The sequence below is a fragment of the Acanthochromis polyacanthus genome, chromosome 5 (assembly GCF_021347895.1).
Source record: "Acanthochromis polyacanthus isolate Apoly-LR-REF ecotype Palm Island chromosome 5, KAUST_Apoly_ChrSc, whole genome shotgun sequence".
NCBI lineage: Eukaryota > Metazoa > Chordata > Actinopteri > Pomacentridae > Acanthochromis > Acanthochromis polyacanthus.
In genome coordinates, this window is record NC_067117.1 from 10657757 (window position 1) to 10683761 (window position 26005).

The window sequence follows — 26005 nt, forward strand, 5'->3', positions numbered from 1 at the left end:
ACCTCATAAACAAAAACCCCAGGAGGCACGCAAGAAGACGCGAAAGTTCTGTGGACGGATGTCAAAAAATACATTTTTTAAATTTGTCAAAATGATTGAAGGAAGAAAGTATGAAGAAAAAATAAAGACCCGCTCCTGCAGTCCATCATCATGGTGCTTCTGTTATGCCTGGAGTACGTACAGCTACAAATGGCAACTGGCCCACCACAGACAGGGATTTCACCACTTCAGAGGTTACATTTAGTCTGCTCAGAATCAGCTAAATACGTTGAACCCACTTTGGACAAGATTTCATGACTCAACAAGCTGAGTCACTGTCCTGATCTCAATCCATCTGAGCTGTGTCTCACTTGCTGAAAGTAAAAGCAGAACAACTCAACAACAAGCAAGAGTTGAAGATCACTGCAGTGAAACTCAGGAGATCAACAGGGAAGACACAAGTCATCTGCTGATGCCTGTGCATCGAACGCCTCAGGCAGTCATTGACTGCAAAGAAATTTCCACAGGATATTAAATACGATGATTTAGCTCTTTTGAACTGCTAGACTGTTGACACTATGTGTAAAAAGAGCTTTATCTCACATAGTACTCTTTATATTGAAGTAAATCTATTCAAATTCAACTTGGCCCTTTGTCGTAGCATCTATAATTATGTTTCAAACAGAATGTGCTGAAGTAGAAAGTTTGAGAAACCAAAAATGTGTAACTTTCCATATACTTTGTGTCTAAACTGTACTATATGTTGGTATACTTTTGCACACATAAAGCTATATTATGCATGTGTCAATAAAGTGACAATGTGTCGGATTTCATATTTGCTGGATTTATTTTGATGTACTCAACTGGCCCAGGCACACATCTGTTTTCTGGTTTCAACAGTATGTTAGGCAGTTTTCTGAGTAAAAATGACGTAGTGGCCAACATATATATTGAACATTATCGACCCCAAAGTGATGTTTTATCTGCAGACTGTGATGAATTACCATTAAATGGAGAATCTTTGGGTCAGGGAGGGTTGAGAGGCGGCAGCAACATGCATTATTTATGTCCATATGTATTATATAGTGGCAGTGTAATACCCTGAGTGGGAAAAGGACCTCACCTTATACATGCAGCTACCTTTCAGGATGCATAAAGCACAGTGCCTCGTGTGTCAAGGTGTCAAAGCATCGGGAATGAGGTGTTTGTTCTGGGTTCTTTTTGATCTCCTGCTGTAAGAGATGGAAGCTCATCAGGGCTTTTTATGGCTATTTGTAGCTTGAGCATGTAAAATCTGAGTCTGCACAGCCTACGCTCTCTATACAACCTCTGTTCCATTACCAGACAAGTTTCTCCTCTGCCCACAGTGCAAATTAGCAATAAAGATGCTAAATATAGCGCTGACGATGATTTTTAAAAAAGCCACTAATCACTGTAGCGTACCTTTGACTTACGCCCACCTGACCTCCCTTTTGTTTGAGTCTTGGCAGGGAGCTGCTGACATATTGAACGTGGTTATTTGTGCTTCTATTCTCATTCTCCTTCACTCTGTCTCTTATTCCTTTTTGTCTTACTTTCAGATTTTTGTTTGGAGCTAAAATCCTTGAACAGCATTGGATGGCACTTTTATGTTCAGTTGTAAACAGTTGCTCAGGAACCCCCCCCCCCCCAAAAAAATAGACTTATTTGAAGGTGCTGGTTGTTTCGCTAGTTTTAGGACTCATTTTTATAAAAGTTTGCGTTTCTGTATCGGCTTCTGGATTTGCAGCAAGATAAAGAGTCTCCAGTCAGAATGCACATAGCTTCTTTGATCCTAATAATAAAGCTAGAAGGGCAACGCTAACATGCTGATGTTTAGCCGGCAGATTTACCACGTTCATTATGTTAAGTTTAGCGTGTTAACATGATAACTTTTAGCACTAAACGCAAAGTGCAGCAGGGGCTGATGGGAATGTCTGCTTGGGGAAAGATCAGAGGATCACCAAAGTCGCTGAGATTCATCCTCTGGGTACCACGACTGTCTGTACATATCAGTTTCATATAGCGAGACAGACAGAACGTCATATGAAAAAGCACTCTACAGATGTAAATCCAATGAGGCCTGTGACACATTCATTGCATGCACGAGCTATTTCGGTCCGTCCCCGTTGTGTTTTTCCTGCCAGTCAAGGCTGCAGAGGTACCTGCATGATGCGTTCACTCGAGAGCCGAGGCACACCGGCTGTCTTCTCCCATGGCAATCTCAACTGATCTTTATTCTGTAATTAGTGGAGGCCAGAGCTCAGCAGACATATGCTCTTCTCATAATGCACACAGAAATAACCAGCTTGTGAGCGCACACACACACCCATATACACACACACACACACACCGCATATCAAGTGATCCAGCTGCAACGAGAGAGACACTTCGCCACATGGACCAATATAATGATGAGTACATGCTCATAACAGATTAGGCAATATTACATATATGATGCCATACGCGTCTGTTTGCCTTCTGGTGTTCATTTTCTAAAACTGCGTGGTAAGTAAGCGTGCGTGACTCTGGAGTGAAGTTAATTTGCTTTTCATCTCTGCATCATCCAGTCAGTTTTATGAATTCTTGATGAATTCAAGTGTTTAATGTTGACTTGATCAGTCTTACTTAGTTGATGGACATTTAAATCACGAAGAAACAGAGAAATCTAATACTCCAGGCAATATGTGATGTGGAGTAAACATGCTGGTCGGAGAAATGTATTTATTTTGGTCAGTGCATCCTCTGCTGCTTGTTATTAGACTGAGATGGTGTTTAAGTGGCAGTAACTGAAAGCTATTTATAGTTTAGAAATGAAACTGAGGAAATGAGCTTTAGTGTGAGTTTTTCTTGCAGTTTGGATTTCTTAGTTCAGTCACTGCTTATAATTCTAGTTGACAGTACATCTAAAATGTTAATATTAATGGCACTTCCTTGTATTTGTGGTTTTGGTTGTGATTTCTGCTCATGACTTTATTAATGCTATTTACTGCAACAAAAAATCCATTGCTTTTTAAATCCAGTTACACCAGGAGCATTGGGTTATATTATGCATTTCCTTTTTTTTTTTTTTTTAATTTTTTAAAATTATGTACTCTTTTGGTCTAGGAAAAACACTATTTAATTTTTTGATTGAAGCAAGTGCATATTAAAAATGACAGCATACCAATCTCGAATCCTCCATGTTCACTAATTGGTAGAGATTTTTCAGGTTTAAAAAGTCAGGGGATGTTACTTGTTGTATCATTGGGCAAACATAAGAAAGAGATAATTTGGTCCAGTGGTTATCGTGTCATTTAGCTCAGCCGTTTACAGAGACTCAGCATTAACTTACTGACAGCTGGAGTCAATCATCTCCAAAAGCAGCTACTCACGGTTGCAGTGTTTTTAATTTCACTGGAAGCCTCTGGGCAGGCAGCCGTCCTGGGAAATAATTTTTTATATGTTTTTTGGTTTATTTAAGGTAAACTTTATCAACAACGAGAGCTTATGATGAAGCATTTTAAAGACTTTGTTTGAAACGACTCTGCTCATATCAGCCAGTTACAGAAGAAACCTTTTGTTATGTTATTGTTGTTTTTTAACAACATTCATTTTTCATATTGCTTATAATTTTGTTGAAACAAAGCTTTGACATCATGTCCTTTTGCTTTTTTAATTACTCGCTTTATAGAAGTTGGTGTGAGAAATGCGTCATTTAACGATGTTGCTTTGATGTCCCGCAATATTAGCTGAACGCTCTGCAAGGCTACGGCAGAACGTCTCTCACCCCGTTCTGTAGGAAGTCATGACTGTTTTCATCCTGAAACTCTGATTCTTCCTGAACACCTCCCTCACATACACACAACACCTTTTCAGCATCACAGATAGCATATTATAGTTTGTACCAATACCACAGGGGCCAGCAGGGTAAGAGAAAACAATGAAAGGTTTTCAGAAGACCTTCAGGCTTTACATTTATTGTAGAAACTGCCAAGTTCAACCCCAATTACTATACTTAACCATGCTGACAGAGTACAATAACATTCAATACTAATCCTCTAGAAGGAAACCCTGTTTTTGATCATGTTGTCTTCTGCAGGGACTGAACAGTAGCTTTTAGCACTTTAGCCTTACAGCTAGAAGATCCCCAGTTCACATTTTGGCTTTCGCGGGATCTTTCTCCTGGAGTTTGCATGTTCTCCCTGTGCATGCGTGGGTTTTCTCCAGGCTCTCCAAACTTCCTGCCACAGTCCTAAAACATGCTGAGGTTAATTGGTGACTCTAAATTGTTTGTAGTGTGATTGTTTGTCTGTATATGCAGCCCTGCAGTAGGCTGGTGGCCTGTCCAGGGTGTCTCCTGCCTTCACCCTTAGTCAGCTGGGATAGACTCCAGCCTCTCCGAGACCCTAATGAGGATTAAGAGGTGCATATATTGGATGGATGGGTGTCTTTTGCAGATAACAGCAGGAAAAACCACTGTTATATCTTGAACTGAATTCCATGGAAGCTAAAGCTGCTCGACCTGACTGAGCAGCCCTCATGTCACACCTCTGTCAGGCAGCCGCATGCATGTAAATTATAGGTTTTATAGTCTTTAACAAAGTCAGAGGAAGACATTTAAACCTTTTGGAGAATGACAGTAACAGAATAGAAACATTGGTGGCTCGAGCATTTGTTAAAATCTGTTTTGTTCACATTCTTTGAGGTGTTTGAGGGTCAAGGAAACAGGTGAAATAACTTCTGTTGATAATAGTGCTTTAAGAGGACACTTAAAGCAGCACTAAATACTATAGTTAATGCATACAGTGCTGTGTGACCTTGTTATCCAGCTATCAGTTACTGTACCTGAGAGATTAGTGGAGCAGAACAGGCAGCAGCATCGCCCCTGGACATGTCTTGGACAGAAATAGCTGAGTGGAACCACTGTACTATCTAAAATTACACAGATTTGAATTGTCAGTGAGACTAAGGTGGAACAGCGACAACTGTGCACATCGTAACTCCTTGGGGCAGAACAGTTGGCTGCTGACACTGAAGAGATTTTTGACACCTTTTGCAATTTTCTCGTGTGATTTTCATGGTTTTGCTGTCAAATGTATTTCATTTCATAGTACTGGTATTCTTTATATAAAAAATATACATTTGTTAAAGGCTCAGTTAGTCCAGATTAGAGGAAAAATGATGGCACATTTGTGGTCACTAGCCAGCTGATCTCTCAAACGCTTTGAGATATTAAAAAGTTATCCGTAATGAAGAATAATGAAAGAAATTATGGTGGTTTAAGGAGCACAAACAAATTTAAGTTCACACAGACGCTTCAAGACCTGGGTCAGGAAAAACAAAGCTATCTATTTTGAGGAAAGAAACATAATATAATCAGTAAATAATACAATAAACTGACATTTTAATGGGTTTTATGCTGCACTATTATAAGGCTAAAGTTTGAAAAAAAAATTCAAATAATCACAATACTGTGGTTCTAATCAGATAAACCTGCTGAGTGAAGCTCTTGCAGAGTTTGTCAGTTCACTTGCTGTAAAATTGTCTGGCAGTAAAGTAATTGTTCAGTGATGGGAGCCGGTGAAGATTGAGTCCAATTTTGATGCACTCAGAATAGTTAGTCGGAAACTGCTTTTAAAATAGAATAAGTTTTTGCAACAAGAGCACTAACTTTAAATTTACTTTCTCATGCAGGCTTAATATTCTACCACAGTGCACATTAAGCATCTTTGATCAGTCATGTATATAAACAGGGCCACTTTAATCCTGCACATGGTTCACAGGAGACTAGTTCAGCTCTTTGGCCAACAATTGACACATTTCCAACCCCCTCTTCACTTTTTTCCCTGCGTCTGCTTTCTCTGGAGCCTAATCATGAGTCTACAGCTACAATATACACACTCTCCTTAGCTGTGTGTGTGTGTGTGTGTGTATGCGTGCTGGGTTTGACAGCTCTGCTATGCAAGAGAAAGGGACAGGGAATGACCTGCTCCTGACTGGCTTTGATGGGCACGCTAATGGGAGGCTTGGGTGAGAAGTTCATTGAATGGGCCACTGCTGAGTAGGAAGGAGAGTGGGTTTCTTATGTGGGAGGACTCTAATGGCTTTGGCCAAGCTCACTGCTCAACCACTCAATGCTCAGAGCATATACTGCCTTGCGTGGTTTATATGAGCCCTGTCAATTTAAATTGCTTTTTTTAGATAGCATGAAACAGTGTGTGGAGGTAAATTATCTATAGGGAGAGACGGTAGATGGCTCAGCTCTCTGTCAGCGCCCTTCAGTCAGTTTACAGCTTCTCTGTGCATCCCTTCACTCATTTCTTGAACATGAAGTGGCTACATGTCTGAGGCCCCTCTAGTCTGTAGACCTGAAAACGGGTAAAGTGTTCACATTGATTCGTGTAAAATTTAACCAGTCTGTGTGTGTATGCCTGTGGTTCTGTGTATATAACTGGGTAAGAGGATGATGCTGGAAATTAATGCAAAATTGGATTAGGGAGAATTGTGTTATTGATTTCTCTGTAAGTTACACACATTTCTCTCTAAATCCACTGTAAATATCCCCGAAGACACAATCCACACACACTTTGTTATTGACTTCCAGTTGAAAGCACGAGCAAAGTCTTGCATGTGTGTTGACACGTAGCAATAAGCTGCTGCGGAGATGCTCAGTGTAAAGGAAAAGGTTCGGGTTGGCTCGTTTGAAAATGACTGTAAATATGAAAACCTCTGCTCAGCACAACTGCTGTGCCTTCCAGATTGATCGCTAATGACAATAGCAGATCAACCTTCACATCACAGCAAGTGCAGCTGATGATTAAACAGCTTGTTTCGAGTCGAGGATTAAGCCGAAGACGACAAAGCACCTCAAAAATGCACAATTCTGTCCGGCTTCATCAGAAGCTGCAGCTGGGCTCCCCGTGACAAAAATAGGAGGGCCTGTAGGTAAACAGATGAATAAGCGGATTTATGCTGCAAGAAGGCCATGAAAGATTGCTCTCTCTGGGAAACAAACTCTTTTTGTCACATGCAGCACAGAGCTGCCTGGTGTGCTTCCATAGTCCTGCGTTGACAGAGACCGATGGACTGTCCCTTCCTCTCTTATCGGAGCTGCTGCAGCCCCACAACGTCTGGCTGCAGGCCTGCAGAGACCTTCTCTCTTCTCACACACTCATGCAGACTTTCTTGCAAACACACTTGCTCTTCAGTTTTATATAGTTTCATATGAGGTCTGCATAAAATGAAGGAAACACTCCACTTTTTTACTTGTTGAAACTGTAGAAATTTGGCTCAGTGAATGAAAATGTTTGACAGTCGGGCGGTCGGTCCTCCTCTTTGATCCATACTGAAATACTGGAACAACTACCGGATGGATCACATGGAATATCGTGCATTTGTGGTCTCCAGGTGTTCAATAGTTTTTAAATGAGATCCAATATTAGGAACAAAAGTATTTTGAGGTTAAAAAGGATAAGCTTTGATTACTTAATCATGTATTTCCAAACAAAACACTTGATGTGGACAGTTTTTTTCTTTCCAAATTATTCATGTGTGTGTTTTGTTTTGTTTTGAACATCTGACATTATCTATCTAACATTTAGCTCTTTAAAATGAGCATCCCATTCACCGGTGACTGCAGCTTCACTGCAGACGTTACTTGTCAACCGGCTGTGTATAATTCACACACAAATGCGCATTCACACCTTTTCCAAGTTTAGAATGCCACCAATGATTTCTAATTGATTTATCAGGCAATTATTTTCCCACTTGACTTCTCAAGTTGTCACAGCTCAGCAAACATATTGCATTTTTAGTCTTGACGAGAAGGAAACCCACATTTGTGAGAAGCTGATGAATGACATTTAAACAACCACTTGTTAATCAAAGTAGTTTCTGCTTCATATTTTCCTCATCTATTAATTAACTATTTTTTTCATGCGTGATCAAAATTGCTTCATTTTTGCAGTGCTCTCCTTAACCTTTGTGATATTAAGATGTAACAAATTCATCATTTGGTTTGCAGTTTTTTTTCTATAGATGAGGGTTTTGGCTGACTGCGTAGTTCATCTGTCTTTGTTCTTATGAAAAGTGTGCATTCTTCTGGAACAGACCTTCAACCCTTCTGTGCACAATATAAATCATCATGTCACTGTTCCTACTATGGGTTTCCGTCGCTGCACTTTTTCTTTGTGGCTTTGCAGACGTGTCCACCGGCTACTGCCAAACAGTCCACTCTTCAGCTCGCTGTGTCCTCTCCTTAGCTTCCTGACCCTGTTTGCTTGCCTGTTTTCCCTAAGGGTTGGGAGACATTGCGCAGCATATGGAAAAAACGGCAATGAGGAGCGCAGCTGAAGCGTGTGTTGCCTATATTTTATTAAGTCTTATCAGACTGCTGTCTCTCACTTGCCTGCTGCCATCTCCAGAGCCAGTCCTGAGTCTGTCACTCAGCATTTAACTAAATTCCTAAAACACCTGTGGCCACAGCTTAAGGGAAGCTGTGAGTCTAGTGGGGATTTGATAAGTTCATGTATTTTATCATGTGCTGCATAATCAAACCCTTTCTCATTAATTCCAGCTGTTACCCAGCTGCTAATTTCCTTCACATTTAGCTTTTTTACCGTCCATTTCCTCTTGAGTCTTTTTTTCCTCGTTTCCCTCCCATTTCCTTTCTTTCTTCCTTTAGTTGTTGTTTGCTCTCCCTGAGCCTCATTTCTCATCTGTCTCTCTTTTGATTTTCTACTTTTCTTACATCCCACATTCCTCCTCGGCATACTCTAAATTCCCAAACTCTTCTCTCCCTCAGTGTTGTTGCGTGAGGAGGTGGTCCAGCTTCAGGAGGAGGTCCACCTGCTGAGGCAAATGAAGGACATGTTGAGTAAGGACCTGGAGGAGACCCAGGGAGGCTGCTCTGCCAATCTGCTCTCTGCCACCGAGATCCGTGTGCAGCTGGGTGACAAGGAGCAGGAGCTGGACCGTGCCAAGGAGGCCTTACAAGGTCAGGAGCCAACACAGACGTCTTGTCGTCTGTCCTAATCCGCTTTAGTCCCTTGTTTCCAACAGCTACATACCTCAAATATACAGCAAATACAGCTGTCCAGGCTCAAATCCACTTTATCTCACCAAAGAAAAACAGCCAATGGCAGTTAGTTAGTTTTTTATGTCCGTGTCAAGCCAAACATTTGGCACATCCGTGATGTATCAAACATTCAAATGTAGCTAGATATCTGGCAACACATGTTTAAACATATGTATGTGCTTCTGGATAAGGCCAAAACACATAGTTTCATGTGTATAAAGAGGCTTTTTTCCATATTTCCAAGGCTTTTTCAAAGTAAGGTAAATGTTTTACATTGAACTCTATATATGTACTTTGGTGCATGTTCTAAACTTGCCCTTCATATTGTGGATGACATATAATTAGGTGATAGCATCTTTTCTGTTAAATCTCTGTCTGATTAATTTTCTGCTCTCATTCTTAGAAACTTTGTCGTTGCTTTGATTAAGTGCACAGCAATAACAGAACTATTGTGCTGAAATTGTGCATTCTCACGGCACAGACAAATGTGGGTTTAGTTCATCAGGATTTTCTTCAATTTCTAGACAACAAACAAGAATGAATTATCAGGACAAAAACATGCAAGTGAGCCACCGACTCACTATTTGTGCATTATCCATATTTACAAATTTCTTCTTCCTGACTGACATAACTTTCAGTTTACATACTGAATAGTGAAGTAAGCGTGACTTATATGGTACATTAGTGAAATTAAGTAGATCATATCTGTCTTCATATGCAGACTTTCAGACATTATTCAGTCTTTGAAATGGGTGTCGCCCCTGATGAGCAGCCAAGTCGACTCCAGGTTAACCTCATTTTAATTAACATCCATCAATCATGACCTAGAAGCTCAACTCTGAAATATTAACGCGTTAGCCAGACCTGTAGATAATTACTTGCAGCAAAAATAAAAAGGAAAAGACTGAAGCGTCTGTTGTGGTTTACTTTAATGTTACCTCTCTGCATGGCTCTGCTGCTCAGAGAGTCACAGGCGGTAAAGTGCAAGCTTGTAAACTGTCATGTAACTGCTGCAAAACAGGTTTAAACGTTGAGAGTAAAATATGAAGCTGGCAGGAGGAATGCTCCCCGAGTCACGTTGTGTGCAGTTATGGAAAGTACAGGTTCCAGTCTTGCCTCTCTGTTGAGCACAACCTCTCAGGAGAGCTTTGTTATTGTTTCTAACCTGCAAGGAGGCCCACCAGTTGCATCATGGCTGGGAGTTGTTTCTGTATGACACTGAAGCTGAGAGAAATCAGATGCACTTCTTCTTACGGATGAGCCAACAGAGACTCCACATGCCAGCAGAAACAGCTTCTTGTAAGATCCAATGAGCCACTGTACCACTTGTCTTTTGTAAAGATTACATCATTTTCTCTGGGTCATTTCTTTTAAATAAAGAAAAAGAAACACACCAGTCTTACCTCTTATTAAGGCAAGACACAGTGTCATCTAGTGGATCACTGCTGCAAGTGCAAAGCTTAGTTTAGATTTTCTTAGTCAAATTGACCTTTCAGAAGCTCAGTGATGTGTGACGTGAGCGTGTTTGTCTGTGTGTTGCAGCTATGAAAGCTGATCGTAAGCGTCTAAAAGTGGAGAAAGCAGACTTGGTGAGTCAGATGCAGCAGCTGTACACAACACTGGAGAGCAGAGAGGATCAGCTGAGAGAATTCATACGCAACTACGACCAGCACAGAAAGGTAACGCCGGCCTGGGCGATTTATCAGCTTCAACCTGCTGCAGATACATCTTCATCTGGTTGGAAATGTCAGCTCAGGGGATTTTGAAGGAGTATCTCCATTACACATTTTTCTGCCAGGGATCATTGAAAAGTTTATTTTTCAGCTGTAAAATTTCAACCATGTGCACCACTTTTAATGTTTTAAAACAATATTATGTATATGTGTGCATTTTTACATTTTTATTAATGTACAGTATTTATCAACAATTCTCTTTCTTTCTAACTTTATCTATTTGTGCAGCAGCCTTCAATTAGAGTTGTCAACTTATACATTAATGAACTTTCGTAAACAGACGTAACTCTTATATCTACAAATATAGCACAGTGATGCATATTCTTACATGTTAGAAACTATATCATTTTATATACACACGTGGACAAAATTGTTGGTACCCCTCAGTTAAAGAAGGAAAAACCCACAATTCTCACTGAAATCACTTGAAACTCACAAAAGTAACAATAAATAAAAATTTATTGAAAATTAAATAATCAAAATCAGCCATTACTTTTGAATTGTTGATTAACATAAATATTTAAAAAAACAAACTAATGAAATAGGGCTGGACAAAAATGATGGTACCCATAACTTAATATTTTGTTGCACAACCTTTTGAGGCAATCACTGCAATTAAACGATTTCTGTATTTGTCAATGAGCGTTCTGCAGCTGTCAACAGGTATTTTGGCCCACTCCTCATGAGCAAACAGCTCCAGTTGTCTCAGGTTTGATGGGTGTCTTCTCCAAATGGCATGTTTCAGCTCCTTCCACATATGTTCAATGGGATTCAGATCTGGGCTCATAGAAGGCCACTTTAGAATAGTCCAACGCTTTTCTCTCAGCCATTCTTGGGTGTTTTTGGCTGTGTGTTTTGGATCGTTGTCCTGTTGGAAGACCCATGACCTGCGACTGAGACCAAGCTTTCTGACACTAGGCAGCTCATTTCTCTCCAGAATGCCTTGATAGTCTTCAGATTTCATCGTACCTTGCACACTTTCAAGACACCCTGTGCCAGATGCAGCAAAGCAGCCCCAAAACATTACTGAGCCTCCTCCATGTTTCACCGTAGGGACAGTGTTCTTTTCTTCGTATGCTTGGTTTTTGAGTCTATGAACATAGAGTTGATGTGCCTTACCAAAAAGCTCCAGTTTGGTCTCATCTGTCCAAAGGACATTCTCCCAGAAGCTTTGTGGCTTGTCAACATGCATTTTTGCAAATTCCAGTCTGGCTTTTTTATGAGTTTTTTTCAGCAGTGGTGTCCTCCTTGGTCGTCTCCCATGAGGTCCACTTTGGCTCAAACAACGACGAATGGTGCGATCTGACACTGATGTACCTTGGCCTTGGAGTTCACCTTTAATTTCTTTGGAGGTTGCTCTGGGCTCTTTGGATACAATTCCAACGATCCGTCTCTTCAATTTGTCATCAATTTTCCTCTTGCGGCCACGTCCAGGGAGGTTGGCTACTGTCCCGTGGGTCTTGAACTTCTGAATAATATGAGCCACTGTTGTCACAGGAACTTCAAGCTGTTTAGAGATGGTCTTATAGCCTTTACCTTTAAGATGTTTGTCTATAATTTTTTTTCGGCTGTCCTGGGACAATTCTCTCCTTCGCTTTCTGTTGTCCATGTTCAGTGTGGTACACACCTTTTCACCAAACAGCAGGGTGACTACTTGTCTCCCTTTAAATAGGCAGACTGACTGATTATGAGTTTGGAAACACCTGTGATGTCAATTAAATGACACACCTGAGTTAATCATGTCACTCTGGTCAAATAGTTTTCAATCTTTTATAGAGGTACCATCATTTTTGTCCAGGCCTGTTTCATTAGTTTGTTTTTTTAAATAATTATGTTAATCAACAATTCAAAAGTGATGGCTGATTTTGATTATGTAATTTTCAATAAATTTTTATTTATTGTTACTTTTGTGAGTTTCAAGTGATTTCAGTGAGAATTGTGGGTTTTTCCTTCTTTAACTGAGGGGTACCAACAATTTTGTCCACGTGTGTAAATAAGTAAACATTGACATTAAACTGTAGACAAAAATGTACATTAACAAAGACTTTAACATGACACAGCACAAATACATCTAAGTTTGTTAAACCTTTTATCAAACATTTGAATAGTATTTTTAAATGCTAAGTAGGTGAACTTAAAGTAAATAGGTCCATATCTTACTCAAAACTCGGAAAATAATCATGATAGTAAAGATAAAGGAAAGTTATAATGAATGTTTCTTATGTGGAAAAGGGGATAGTTCGATTGAAATATTGTTATCCAGTTTTTTAAAACTCTTAAATTTTGGCTTAGACAGTCTATATACTGGCATCACTGAAATAATATATATCTTCTGCCATGTTTTGAAAAGGTGGATCCCTTTTACGACATACCAGTTTAGACATAGGATATAAAATAGAATTTAGCTGTGATTTCATTCTACATTCAAATTTAGAGCTCTTCTGATCATTCAAAGTGAGTTTGGCGGGTAACCAGGACAGTGTATGTGATTTCTGCAGGAAAGCGAGGATGCAGTGAAAGCCCTGGCGAAAGAGAAGGACATGCTGGAGAGAGAGAAGTGGGACCTGAGGAGGCAGACCAAAGAAGCCACGGAGCAGGCCAACATCCTGCGTTCTCAGATGGACATGAAGGAGAACAGGATTAAAGAACTGGAGGCCGAGCTCACCATGGTGAGTCACCCTCCCTGCACGTGGACACAACTTTTGTTGGATTCGTTCAAGCACCGTAGTGGCAGCTAAACGTCATTATCTGGTGTGTGTGTGTGAGGCATAAATGCAAACAAGTAGTGGGTTGTGTATTCATATCAGCTCAGACACATGCAGTAAGCTGCTCTGCTCTCTCTCCTCTCTCCAAGCATTAAGTCTTTCTCCAGGCTGAGGAAGAAATTCATGCCTTTTTCTGTTTCAGTCCCTCCTAGGTACAGCTGTCAGTCTGTGTGTCATTAATCTCTCTCCTCCCTCGGCAAGTCACAGCCACCCACAGATCCTCACATCAAGCAGCATCACAGATCACATTTGTTGGCACATCAGTGCCAGAGCGGCATCACTGTCAGATAACCCAACAACAAAACAGAAAATTATGTTATTATACTTTCTCTTCTCTTCTCTTCTCTTCTCTTCTCTTCTCTTTCTCTTCTCTTCTCTTCTCTTCTCTTCTCTTCTCTTCTCTTCTCTTCTCTTCTCTTCTCTTCTCTTCTCTTCTCTTCTCTTCTCTTCTCTTCTCTTCTCTTCTCTTCTCTTCTCTTCTCTTCTCTTCTCTTCTCTTCTCTTCTCTTCTCTTCTCTTCTCCACTAAATTGATGTCCCCTGAATGGCCTCTCAGAAGACTCCAGTATTAAATCATGTGGAAAAACATGAATATGTATGGTTTGAGGGCAAAAAAATATGCTGAGATGTTATATTACAAAGTTCATCTTGCTGCTTTTCACTACTTTTGTTGCCAACAATCCCCTGAATAGACCAAAAACCAATAATGTCTCATCTTTCAATACATTTTATATACTTGAATGCACTTTGCAATTATTAAACTGATCAAATATCTGGCTCCATTGAGCAAAAAAAAAAAAAAAAAAGACTGGGCTTTGTATATTTTTACAAGTATTACTCAAGTGGGAGTAAACCGTCTGTTTGGGAGTAAACCGTCTGTTTGGGAGTAAACCGTCTGTTTGGGACTATTTTCAGCGTCCTCTTGTGAGGATTTGCAGCAGCAGGTTGGAGTGGACCAGATTGGAACATGTCACTCGGCAGCATAGTGTCTCATTGATGTGTTTGTGGACAACAGCAAAAGTATCTGACACAGAGGAACAAGCAGTTAGGCTACATAGTGTACATACTTAGTTATAAGGATCAGTTCATTTTCATGTATTATTTGGATTTTAAGAAAAATATTGCTATCAATATCCTTAAATGATTGAGATTCTACATTTAGTTGAGTTCAAGATGCCCAACAGTGTGCTTGTGCAGGTATACTGTATTTATGTGAGTTGATTTAAGACAAGAAATGTTATTTACATCAATTTAAAAAGTGAAAACAACATATTTATCTGTGCTTTACTTTCAGCTACTCCTTAGTTTTTGTTTTTATGTTTCCCAGGCGAAGCAGTCTCTGGCCACTCTGACAAAAGATGTACCCAAACGGCACTCTGTTGCCATGCCCACAGAGCCTGTGGTGAACGGCAGTCAGGAGTGGGTGATGCAGGCCGACCTGCCGCTCACCGCCGCCATCCGCCAGAGCCAGCAGACCCTCTACCACGGACACGTCACGGACAGACAGGGTAGGTTTTTCTTATCCTCTCTGCCTCGGCGTCTCCAAAATGCTTGGTGTTGCTTTTACGGACTCGGCATACTAACAGAGGGCTCTCCTGGAGGTTTCTCATACTAACCGAGGGAATTTTTGACATGTGTGAATACGTGTGTGTGTGTGTGACACCTTCAGCTGTGGTCAGGATCAGCCCCTGCCACTCTCGTCAGCCCTCTGTGATCTCTGACGCCTCTGCAGCTGATGGCGACCGCTCGTCCACACCTAGTGACATCAACTCACCTCGTCACCGGACCCACTCCCTCTGCAATGTAAGAGCTGCCTGGCCCCCTCCATCAAGTAATCACACCTCCACAAACTTCTAGTCGCGCCTCCCTCCCTTCCCTTTCGTCTTCTCCTGGTTGTTCCTCTGTCCTGTGTGCTTGTTGGGTTCTGCCTGCCTGCTCAGTGCTGGTGGTGGAGTTAATAATCAAAGTACTATTATGACGTTGCAGGAGTTTGACAACATGTGTGTCTTGTCGAGTTTGATGAGAAGAATGACAGCAATCTCATTTCCACTGTAAATGTGAAGCTACAGTCGGCGGCTGGTTAGTTGACTGGAAACGGGGAAAACTGTTCAAGTTCAAGCCTCTTTAGTGTCATCTCATCCATTTTCAAATCACTCAGCTGGAGCAAAGTGCATCTCTTCAGGAGCACAGTGATGGTGAAACAGAAAACATGTCCTTCAAGGAAAAACAGAAGGTGCAAGCAGCAAAAAGCATGACTAAACAGGCAGTAACTGGACAGTATAGCCAATCAGATTCATCAGAGCAGCAAACCTCCTACCATGAATATCAAGTCTTTTACCTTATTAGCATGTCTATGTGGTGTTTTAATATGCTGGAAGACTTATCAAAATAGCAGTCGACACCATGGCAAGAAATTTCCACCTTAAAACTGCAGTGTTTTGATGACAGTCTCAAAAACGTGCATTAACAATACCAGAATTTTATATGTAACAAACCTAAAAGACCAATCCTGTCAACTTGCAGGTTGAGCTTTCTTGTTATTCTTCTTCTTCAGCCTTAGTTTCTAGTTGTAACATGTACGTTGGAGTCACTCCAGTTTTACAACATGCCATTGTGTAGTGTAGAGTAGTTTCACTGTGCAGAGCCATGGATTAACTGGGAGCTCCAGCTGCAGCGAGCAGGGAGAGGTGCATGGAGAAAGAGGCGGAGGCTTCATAGACTCAACCTTCCCAGAGGAAGCACCGGTGTAGTGTTACTGAGCCAGGAAGGGATTATTTTCATGGAAAACCCTTCTAAGTATGTAACTTTGATAAACAGGGATGAGTATTTAGAGATTAAATCAGCAACCGGATAGGGACTTCAAGGCAGATGGCCATGTTTTAAAGTTCAAAAGCTGCAGGTGTGGATGGCAACAGAGATGTGAGGAGCCTGACAGCATGAAGGAAGAAGCTGTACAGTCTGGCTGGATGAATTTGGATAATGCAGTATCATCAACCAAACGGTACTGGAGACAAGGGGATTGTAGGAGTGGTCTGAGGGGTTATGCACAATACTGGATGCCTTCCAGAGACAGTGTGCTGAAAATTTGTTAGATAGAGGGAAGAGGCACCAGTGATGTGCTGAGCTGTATTGAAATCTTGCAGTGCTACAGTCAACATACCACAGTGAAGGAGTTTTTTCGCACAACATCTATGATTCCGCTGTAGAAAAGAGGAAGGATGGAGAGTACTCCAGCTGTCGCAGCTGTTTATCGTAAAGTGACAAAATTCATCCATCAGCACATCTAAATTTTTCTGAATTAAACATTTTGTTGTCATTTGTTGCATCTGATGAAAACTGAAAAGTAAAAATGCCAAGTTATGGTGCTACGATCAGGCACCCTGTGGAGACTCCAAGAAGTGACTGCAACCTGCCAACAAGTATAACCCCATAATAAACCACATTCTGTTCTTGTTTTTTTTTGTTTTGTTTTTTTTGCTCTGATTAAACAACCAAGATGTAACTTATCAGTTAGAGAGCTTTGGAGGTTCCAGTGACACATTTTGCCACTTTTGGACTAAACCAGCGTCAGCTGCTGCCGCCTGTATGAGCAGCCTCTTATTTACTGTAGACATGAAAGTATCAGTCTTCTTTTGTAACTCTCATCAAGCAAACAAATAAAGTCATATGTCATAAAATGTGAACCTGCAGTATGAATTTAACACAGCGGATTAACCTGAGCTCACTGTCTGCTCTGCCCGTTCAGTCTATGGAGGACTTGGAGGACCAGAAGCGTAAGAAGAAGAAGGAGAAGATGACTCTGGGATCCCTATCGCGGGTGTTCGCTCGGGGAAAGCAGCGCAAGTCACTGGACCCCGGCTTGTTTGATGGTACAGCCACCCCTGATTATTACATAGAGGAGGATGCCGACTGGTGATGCTGAGTGTGTGAGTGTGTGAGTGTGTGTGTGTGTGTGTGTGTGTGTGTGTGTGTTCAGTTTGTGTGGATATCCACCTGGCTTTAACTGTGTGTGAAGACTGTTTTGTTTTAACGGTTTGTCTGGAGGGAGGAGGGGGTTGGATTTTCATTCAAAGCCTAAAAGAGACTGCTATCCCCATAAATGTACAGTATATTACCCTCAAATTGTATGTTTGTAAATTAGATATATATTTATAGTTGTACATGTATGCATATGTATATATGTTTACATGCATATAAATATATATATGGGGTTATTACTATGTGTAGACATGTTTATGCTGTATTATCTTCTAAATGTCTTAATGTTTTATGTTTTTTTATAACTGGAGACTTGAAGGACTGCTGTTCATATGTACATAGGAGCTATTGTGAAACTAGTGTTTTACTGTAAATGTCATTTGGTTTTTGTTACTTTACAGTTGCTTTTATCACGCTTTGCAACATTGATTTCTGAGTTTTTTCTTGTTCCCAGTCTTTCAGGCCCATTTCTCACTACCAAAGAGGAGATATGGCCTGATTGACTTAAAACTAATTTTGATTGGAGTTTGAAATTGTGTTGCTTCAAAATTGCCTGTTGATTTGAAAAAGACTTTGAGACATTTTGCTACTACAGGATTGTCATCATGTTCGTATAAACGCTGGCTCACAGTGTCTGCTGAAATTTATTTACAACACTGTGGGCAGCAGGGAGCGAGGTTTCCTTTTTACGATGAAAATAGTGTTCGCAGTTACTATAATTAACGACTGGCTGACATGGGCTCTGGAGTCGGTCTTCCATACAAAATGCAATTTCACAGATCTGAATACACAACCAAAAAAATGACCAGTGGTGCATATCACGGCACACCTCTCGCCTGCTGTCAAACACATGTGCAAGTGCCAAAGGTTTAACACGCATCTTTGAATACTCGACGTATCATTCTGTCACTGTTAGCGCTAGCCTCGTAACATTGTTTATGTCTGACTCATTTCTTACTGAGCGCTATCTAACGTGCCAATATGAGACGAAGGAATGTGCATTAAACACATGCATGATCCCTCTGTGTTGCTTTGATTAGACATTCATTCATTGCCAATCAAATTAATAATCTCCACAATCCTGTGTTGCTTCTATGCTGCCCCTCCCCTTTTACCAAGTTATCTTTCCTTGCATTATGAATGCATGGTCCTCCCTATGCCCTTTGGATTTTTTTTTTGTTTGATTGTTTTAGGTTTTTTTTTTTTTTTGCTGTTTTTGTTTTGCTTTGTGTAGAAATCCCTCCTCATTTCTTGCAAATGTGGCTCTAATAAATCTGTTAAATGCTTTGTAATTTAGAAAATGTTGCATAAAAGAGTAAATCTATTGAAGTATTTTATTTAAAAAAAGATATGAGACAAACAAGAGGTTACTTCAAATATTTATCTGCTGCAGCTGTTGCAGCCAGATGTTGAGGAGGCTTTAGCATTTTCAAAATGACATATAATTGAAATGAAATCTTATTTTAAAAATAAAACTAGTAACTGAACACATCCTATGTGGTACTTTTCTGTTCCATGAGTAATCTTGTTCTTGTGTCCCAGTCTAACATGTCTCTCCCTCTCCTCCTGCCATTTCTAATGGCAACTCTCTCCTGCCAGTGAGTAACTCCTCATCTGTGATTACCAGCTGTCTGTTCCTGCACTCTGGGGATTATTCATATCACTCGTGTCCATTGAAAAATACGAGTTTGTGTCATTGTTTTTTGAAAACTCCCAGTGGAAAGATGGTGGAATTTGCATGCAGCATTTTTGTCCGCATGTGGAGACGAATCAGATAAACAGGCTGAGTTCATCCTGGATTCGTCGGTTCAGTCTGAATCAGTGTTTCTGTCTTTAAAATAGGCGGTTCATGAGTAGAAGCATGATGTTTTATGAATAATCCCTGTGTCTCTAATACATTATCCTAATGGTCTTAAGTTCACCCATAATCATCAGATAGTTTCTAGTATTTTTAACCCCTTTACTAAACATTAGAGTTTTAGAAATGAGAGAGATTTAGATGCACTCAGCCATGTAGTTTCATCAGTTTTTGTGTATGTTTTTTTGAAAAAAAAAAAACTTGTTAGCTTTTTGAATACAGTACAATTAATTCAAAAAACACTGAAAGAGCATTTCCAGTGAATCATTCTGGCACCATCTAGTGGTTCGATTGATCTTACAATGCAAAGGAAAAAGTGAGAAAAGCACATTTCTGTACTTGATATACAAAAATACTTCAGTGTAGCATCCAAATTGTTTCTGTGTTTGTTACACATCAAGATGGGGGTGTATTTTTTCCTCTAACCCCTCTTTGCTGTCAGCTTGTCTCCAGATGAGTCATTCTTTTTTGATTGCCATATCCCTCTGACCCTAAACCTCTTCCTATATGCCACACCATAACGTCTCCTGACCAATCCAGACTCTGACAGCCTCACACAGCAAAGCCTGTCTGACGGAGAGGAGCAGCTGGACCGCCTCCAGCAGGCGGAGCTCACTCGAAACACATGCATGTCACTGTGGAGGGCAGGTGCGGTCCAGGCCTGGCTGGAGGTTGTCATGGGAATGCCCATGTACATCCGAGCCTGCTCTGAAAACGTCAAAAGTGGCAAGGTATGCCTTTGGTAAAAGTGGCTCCTTTGCTGTTTGTTTGCCATTTGCATGAAAGTGGCATACGATGTGAGCAGATGGGTTTCAGGTGCTGTTTTTGTTTGACAAAGAACTGGATTACTGCTCCGTAGGTGCTGCTAGGCCTGACTGATGAGGACTTAGAGCTGGGTCTGGGCATCAGTAATCCAATCCATCGCAGGAAAGTAAGACTGGCCATTGAGGATTACAGGAGAGCTGAAGGGGACCAGGGGTAAGTAAGAGCCAAAAGGAATAAAGCATATGTACACTTATTGTAGCTGGATTTTTACCTTCCTTAATATTCCACAGTAACGTAGAAAAAAAAATTCATTGTACATTTGAGTCCACTACATTTACACTATTTGACAGCTTCAGTTACTTTGCAGATTACCATTGAAATAGAAAATACAAGATGATGTTCTAAAAAATAAGATGTATAGTTTTACCTTAAGCTACCCAAAGGTATATCAAATAGTTTCAGGTCCTTCTTAACCATCTGCAACAGTAAAATCCGACTTACACATTAATGATAATGGCATAGCAGTCAGGAGTCGTTTTAGGACATTTTTACTTAACTTATTCACTTTTACAAAATGTTGTAAATGTTGAACTTCTAAGTGCTGCTACTACTACCGAAAAATATATATCTAAAAACTACTTCTACTGGGGCTGCACAGTGGAGTAGTGGTTAGCACTTTCGCAGCAAGAAGATCCCCGATTCGAATCCCGGGCTGGGCCTGGGATCTTTCTGCATGGAGTTTGCATGTTCTCCCTGTGCATGCGTGGGTTTTCTCCGGGCACTCCGGCTTCCTCCCACAATCCAAAAATATGCTGAGGTTAATTGATGACTCTAAATTGCCCGTAGGTGTGAATGTGAGTGTGATTGTTTGTCTGTATGTGTAGCCCTGCGACAGACTGGCGACCTGTCCAGGGTGTCCCCTGCCTTCGAAGTCAGCTGGGATAGACTCCAGCACCCCCGCGACCCTAATGAGGATAAAGCGGTGTATAGAGAATGGAATGGAACTTCTTCCACTGCTGCTGATTAGTGTCCAATCATCTCCTAGATTATCAAAAGCATCAGAGTTGGACCATCACTGGGTTGCAACATCGTGGCTGAGCGACGTTGGGCTGCCTCAGTACTCCCAAACCTTCCAAACTCACTTAGTGGACGGACGAGTGCTGAACTCTTTGAGCCGCAGAGACCTGGAGCGACACCTCAACATCGGCGACCAGTTCCACCAGACTAGTTTACTTCTGGCAATCCAGCTCCTGCAGATGGTCAGCTTTGACAAAGAGGTCAGACTGTAGATTATTTCACAATAGATGAATGAGTGAAGTTTTGTCCAACGGTCACATTTACTCAGCTGCACTGGCAAAACTGCATGTGATTCCCATTACTATCCACTACAGCCTGAGGCACACAGAAGCTCACGGTGCTGCATTAACTCAGCAGGCCCCTCATCCTCCCCTGATTTCTGACTATGTTTTCATTGGCCCCTGCCACATTAGTGCTCGCACTGTTATCCGTGTGTGTCATGTTTTCAAAGGCCCTGCAGGCACGACGGACAAAATGTGAGCACCAGAACTGGGACCCCATTGTTTGGACATGTCACCGAGTGATGAAGTGGATCAGAGACATCGACCTCAAGGTGGGTGGGGCGGTCAGGGATGGTATTCCCCTCTGAACTGGGGTTTTCTATGCCAGACTGGAACCAGATACCACAAAGTATGAGTTTTTAGGACTCCCTCAAAATAATGATAGCTTTGTTGCTTTGTTGCCTCACACCGCTGACAGAAGGACAGAAGAAAAACTGTGGTGTGTACACAGTAACGGGAAAAAGACCACACAACATGAGTGTTTTTCTGCGTCTGTAGTTACAATGAGTAATATTTTGCTATTCTACAGTTTTCGGTATCCTATAACTTGGATTTTTGACCAGCATGTAGAAATGGAAACTAGAACACGTTTTATGTCCCACAAAGAGAAACACTAAATCATTTCTGTTTTTTGAAAGCTTTGTCATGGTACGCCTGTAATTGCTTTCAAATTTAGCTTTTGGACCAAGGCAAGACATTTTTAGCAGGCCTGTGCATAGAGTTATGCTCCTCAGCTGCTGCTGCAACTCTGATCTGCTGCCTCTCGGTTTTGTTTGTAGGAGTTTGCAGAAAATCTTCAGGGTAAAGGGATTCATGGTGCAGTGATTGCCATGGACCAGTCCTTTGATACGGACGCCATGGCCAAAGCTCTGGGGATCCCAAGCAACAAACACATGCTGCATCGACACCTGTATGAAGAGATGAAATCCCTCGCTGTCACTCTCTGGTAGGCTAAAAACAGTACAACCCTCATCTAAGACTTCACTATTAATGAAATGCCACAAATAATTTTGTTAGATGTTAAAAATATATGCACGGTAGTTGATTTTAATCAGAAACATAAATAAATGACTAACAATGTTTTGTGATGTTTTGTGTTTCCAGTAATGCAGAGCAGAGCACTGAGATCATCGGTTCTTCTTCACCTGTGGCTGTTAACCGCTTCACTGATGAGAGGGTGTCTATGATAAGATCAGGAAAGGTACGGTTTCATTTCGTAATCGTTGGAACATTAAAGACTGAAACACATTTTGCCATACAAACGTTTCAAGAACTTTGGACCTGTACGATCTCATTGATCACGCTGTCATTCTACAACTTGACCTGAATATAGAAGCAGAGTCATAAAGAAAATTCTTCAGTGATAAGAAGAACAACATGTTCTGCCAAACAGGATGTTAAAGCAGCATAACCACACAGTTCTAAAAGATTATTTAAAAAAAAAACATTGAAAATTTCAGGAAAACTGGTGCTGTTTTTAAAAAGCAAACTGTGCTCATACCAAATAGTGATTAACTTTATTAATGGCATTATTTCTGAAAGCATTCTAACTTTGCTTTTAGTGCTACAAACCTTTACTAAACACTGCACTATATCTTGTGTTGTGTGTTAAAACCTCTCACTTCTCATTTTTATAAATATCCTTCTTCATCTGTGTATATTTTTTATTATTAATATTAATGTCAATTTTAAAGTACATTTCTCATATATTGTGCAATAATTGTGTGTGTGTGTGTGTGTGTGTATATATATATGTATTTCATCATATGGATGACATCAGGACAGGACTCTGATCATACATGTAAAGTTTCAGGCAGACTGAAGCATGTTCAGGGCATTTACACAGCATTTCAAATTTCATGGGAAAGGATCAAAATTCCAGAGGCTGCCACGGACACGCCCTTTGACTTTGGAAAAAGATTTCAATAACTTTGGATCATTAAGGCCTCCTGTATGTACTGGCCGAATTTGAGGTGAATTGGAGTTTCCCCCTAGGAGGAGTTCACTCTAGAAAATAATGAAAAATGGGCAAAATCTGACATCACTTCATGTTGGGTTTGGAATGTGGCTGTCACTGACTTTTTTTTCAGCCTGATGTGCTGCATATGTGTACCATATTTGGTATATACATATATATATATATGTGTGTGTGTGTGGAGAGAGAGAGAGAGAGAGAGAGAGAGAGAGAGAGAGAGAGAGAGAGAGAGAGAGAGAGACACTTACATGAATATATTGAAAATATATTTAACACACTTTCAAATAAATTTTGTCTGATGGCGACAAAATTTCATTCAAATGTGTGCCATCTAGTGCATGTTCTGTTTGACAATAAAAGTGTTTATTCTATTCTATTCTATTCTATTCTATATATACAGATTCTTGCATACAACATTACTTAAGACTGCAAATTGTGCTGCATACCTTTGTGTTTGTTTGTATACTGAGCTCCATTTTTACCCACTGATGTTGACGACTACCTGATTTTGCAAACTACAATTAACAAGTCATAAATAGTTGTGGGGTATGTGTTTTAAAACACCATAACATGATAAGATGTGTTGTAAAGAACTGTCTTAGTGGCGCATGACACATGAAAGGAGCCCTTAATTTCAACTGAGATGATAAGAAGAGATTATTTGACTTAGTGACACTGTTTAAGCAGTTGTTGAACTGGTGTTCTTGTTTTTTGCTTTGCTGGAAAGCAGACAGAAGAGAACTCACAAGAAATTAGAGACGAAATTGACAAAATGCACCAACGGCCCCTAGATGGATTTGAACTGAGAATGCTGAGATGACATGGTCACAGTAAACACTTCAGGATGTTCCTGTTTGGTGGATTTTAGTTTTTGTCACCAGATTATGTTGAAGGGGAGGTTTCAATCTTAACACAAGCCCTGATTTCTGCCTTTGTGTTTCTACAGAGTCCACTGAGGTTGCGTGCCAACAGCCAGTCAGTGGAGCGAAGTCTGGGCTTCCACGGCAGCTGTGGCTCTTTGCCCAGAGAGGCCAAAGTGCAGGCTGTTCCCCGCACCAAAGGCAGCCCCATGCACACCTTCAAGAGTGTTGAAATCACCAACGTGTGAACCAGTTTACACTGTCACTGTACCATAGCTGTTTACTACTGAGAGAAACCTACACTCAGCAACGCTGGACTTTAGAGAAGTCGTCTTAAAGGGATACACCACTTAAAATGTATTCATTCAAACATAGTTTTATTTTGACAAATGTTACAATATCATCTTCTGAAGAGAAACAAAAAAAATAATCATTTTGACCTGATGAAACTGATTTTATGACTAGTCAGTCTTTGATGTGTGTTTTTTTACACTAAATGTCCCAAATGACTTTTATATATTATTGACGGAATAATATCATAGAACAGAAAGCTTAATAATAACATAAAAAATAACTGAAGTGAGTGCTCCTTTGATGCCTTATATCAAATAGGTCTCATAGTATAGTATCTTTACAGGACTGTTCTCTGTATTTATTTGCAAGGTTATTTTTTAACATGTTTTTGTTGCTGCACATGTAAGTAAATGAGGAATTATGTAAAAAGTATAGGAAAAAAGTTATTGGAATAATCTGTTTTCATAGTAGAGATAAATATCAACCAGGTCCTTGTTCTTCCTACAGATGAATTATACAGACAAGAATGTTGATGATTTGAGTTGTGGTATTTCACCGTTTTAATTTCAGCAACAAATCCTTAAAGGGGAACTTCGTTTTTTTTTCAACCTGGGGTCTGTGTTCATATGTCATTTCATACATGTAAGTGATGGAGAAATGAATTTTCGACATAGCTCCAGTATTTAGCCAGGCAGACAGCTTAGCAGTTCAGCTAGCAGCTCAGCTAGCGAAAAGTATGGGGCAACTTGCCCCCCCGCGTCAAAGTCCGCCCTAACGTGCTTTTTTTTCCCACACTGACCGGCTCAGATAGTCTCAACGAGCGTCCCACAACATACTAGAGATGAGAAGTGAACAAAAACCTCCACATTACCTGGCGATCACTCTTTGTTGTGGTCTGTATCCAAATCTCAGGACGCTAGAAAGCAAATCTTGTTCCGAAATCGCGTGATAGCGATTTTGCGAGCTATCGCACAATTTCGGAATGAGATTTGCTTTCTAGCGTCCTGAGATTTGGATACAGACCACAACAAAGAGTGATCGCCAGGTAATGTGGAGGTTTTTGTTCACTTCTCATCTCTAGTATGTTGTGGGACGCTCGTTGAGACTATCTGAGCCGGTCAGTGTGGGAAAAAAGTACGTTAGGGCGGACTTTGACGCGGGGGGGCAAGTTGCCCCATACTTTTCGCTAGCTGAGCTGCTAGCTGAACTGCTAAGCTGTCTGCCTGGCTAAATACTGGAGCTTTGTCAAAAATTCATTTCTCCATCACTCACATGTATGAAATGACATATGAAAACAGACCCCAGGTTGAAAAAAAACGAAGTTCCCCTTTAAGCATAAACCTGCAAACATACAAATGTACTGAC

General features: G+C 40.6%; 1 protein-coding gene across 2 annotated transcripts in view; it reads left to right on the forward strand.

Annotated features, from left to right (window-relative positions):
• Positions 1-25310, forward strand: part of kaznb (kazrin, periplakin interacting protein b) — a 124825-nt gene extending 99515 nt beyond the window's left edge. Inside the window, exons 6-18 of one of the 2 annotated variants that reach the window (XM_051948400.1) lie at positions 8783-8974; positions 10598-10734; positions 13287-13457; positions 14880-15060; positions 15222-15355; positions 17298-17421; positions 19929-20119; positions 20248-20366; positions 21199-21430; positions 21682-21783; positions 22291-22457; positions 22616-22712; positions 24433-25310. In XM_051948400.1, coding sequence (XP_051804360.1) covers positions 8783-8974; positions 10598-10734; positions 13287-13457; positions 14880-15060; positions 15222-15355; positions 17298-17421; positions 19929-20119; positions 20248-20366; positions 21199-21430; positions 21682-21783; positions 22291-22457; positions 22616-22712; positions 24433-24594 — 2009 coding nt within the window. In that variant the 3' untranslated portion in view covers positions 24595-25310. Of the gene's footprint in view, positions 1-8782; positions 8975-10597; positions 10735-13286; positions 13458-14879; positions 15061-15221; positions 15356-17297; positions 19022-19928; positions 20120-20247; positions 20367-21198; positions 21431-21681; positions 21784-22290; positions 22458-22615; positions 22713-24432 lie in introns of those variants that run through there. The other variant, XM_051948401.1, reaches the window with a different exon arrangement.
• Positions 25311-26005: the final 695 nt, after the last annotated feature.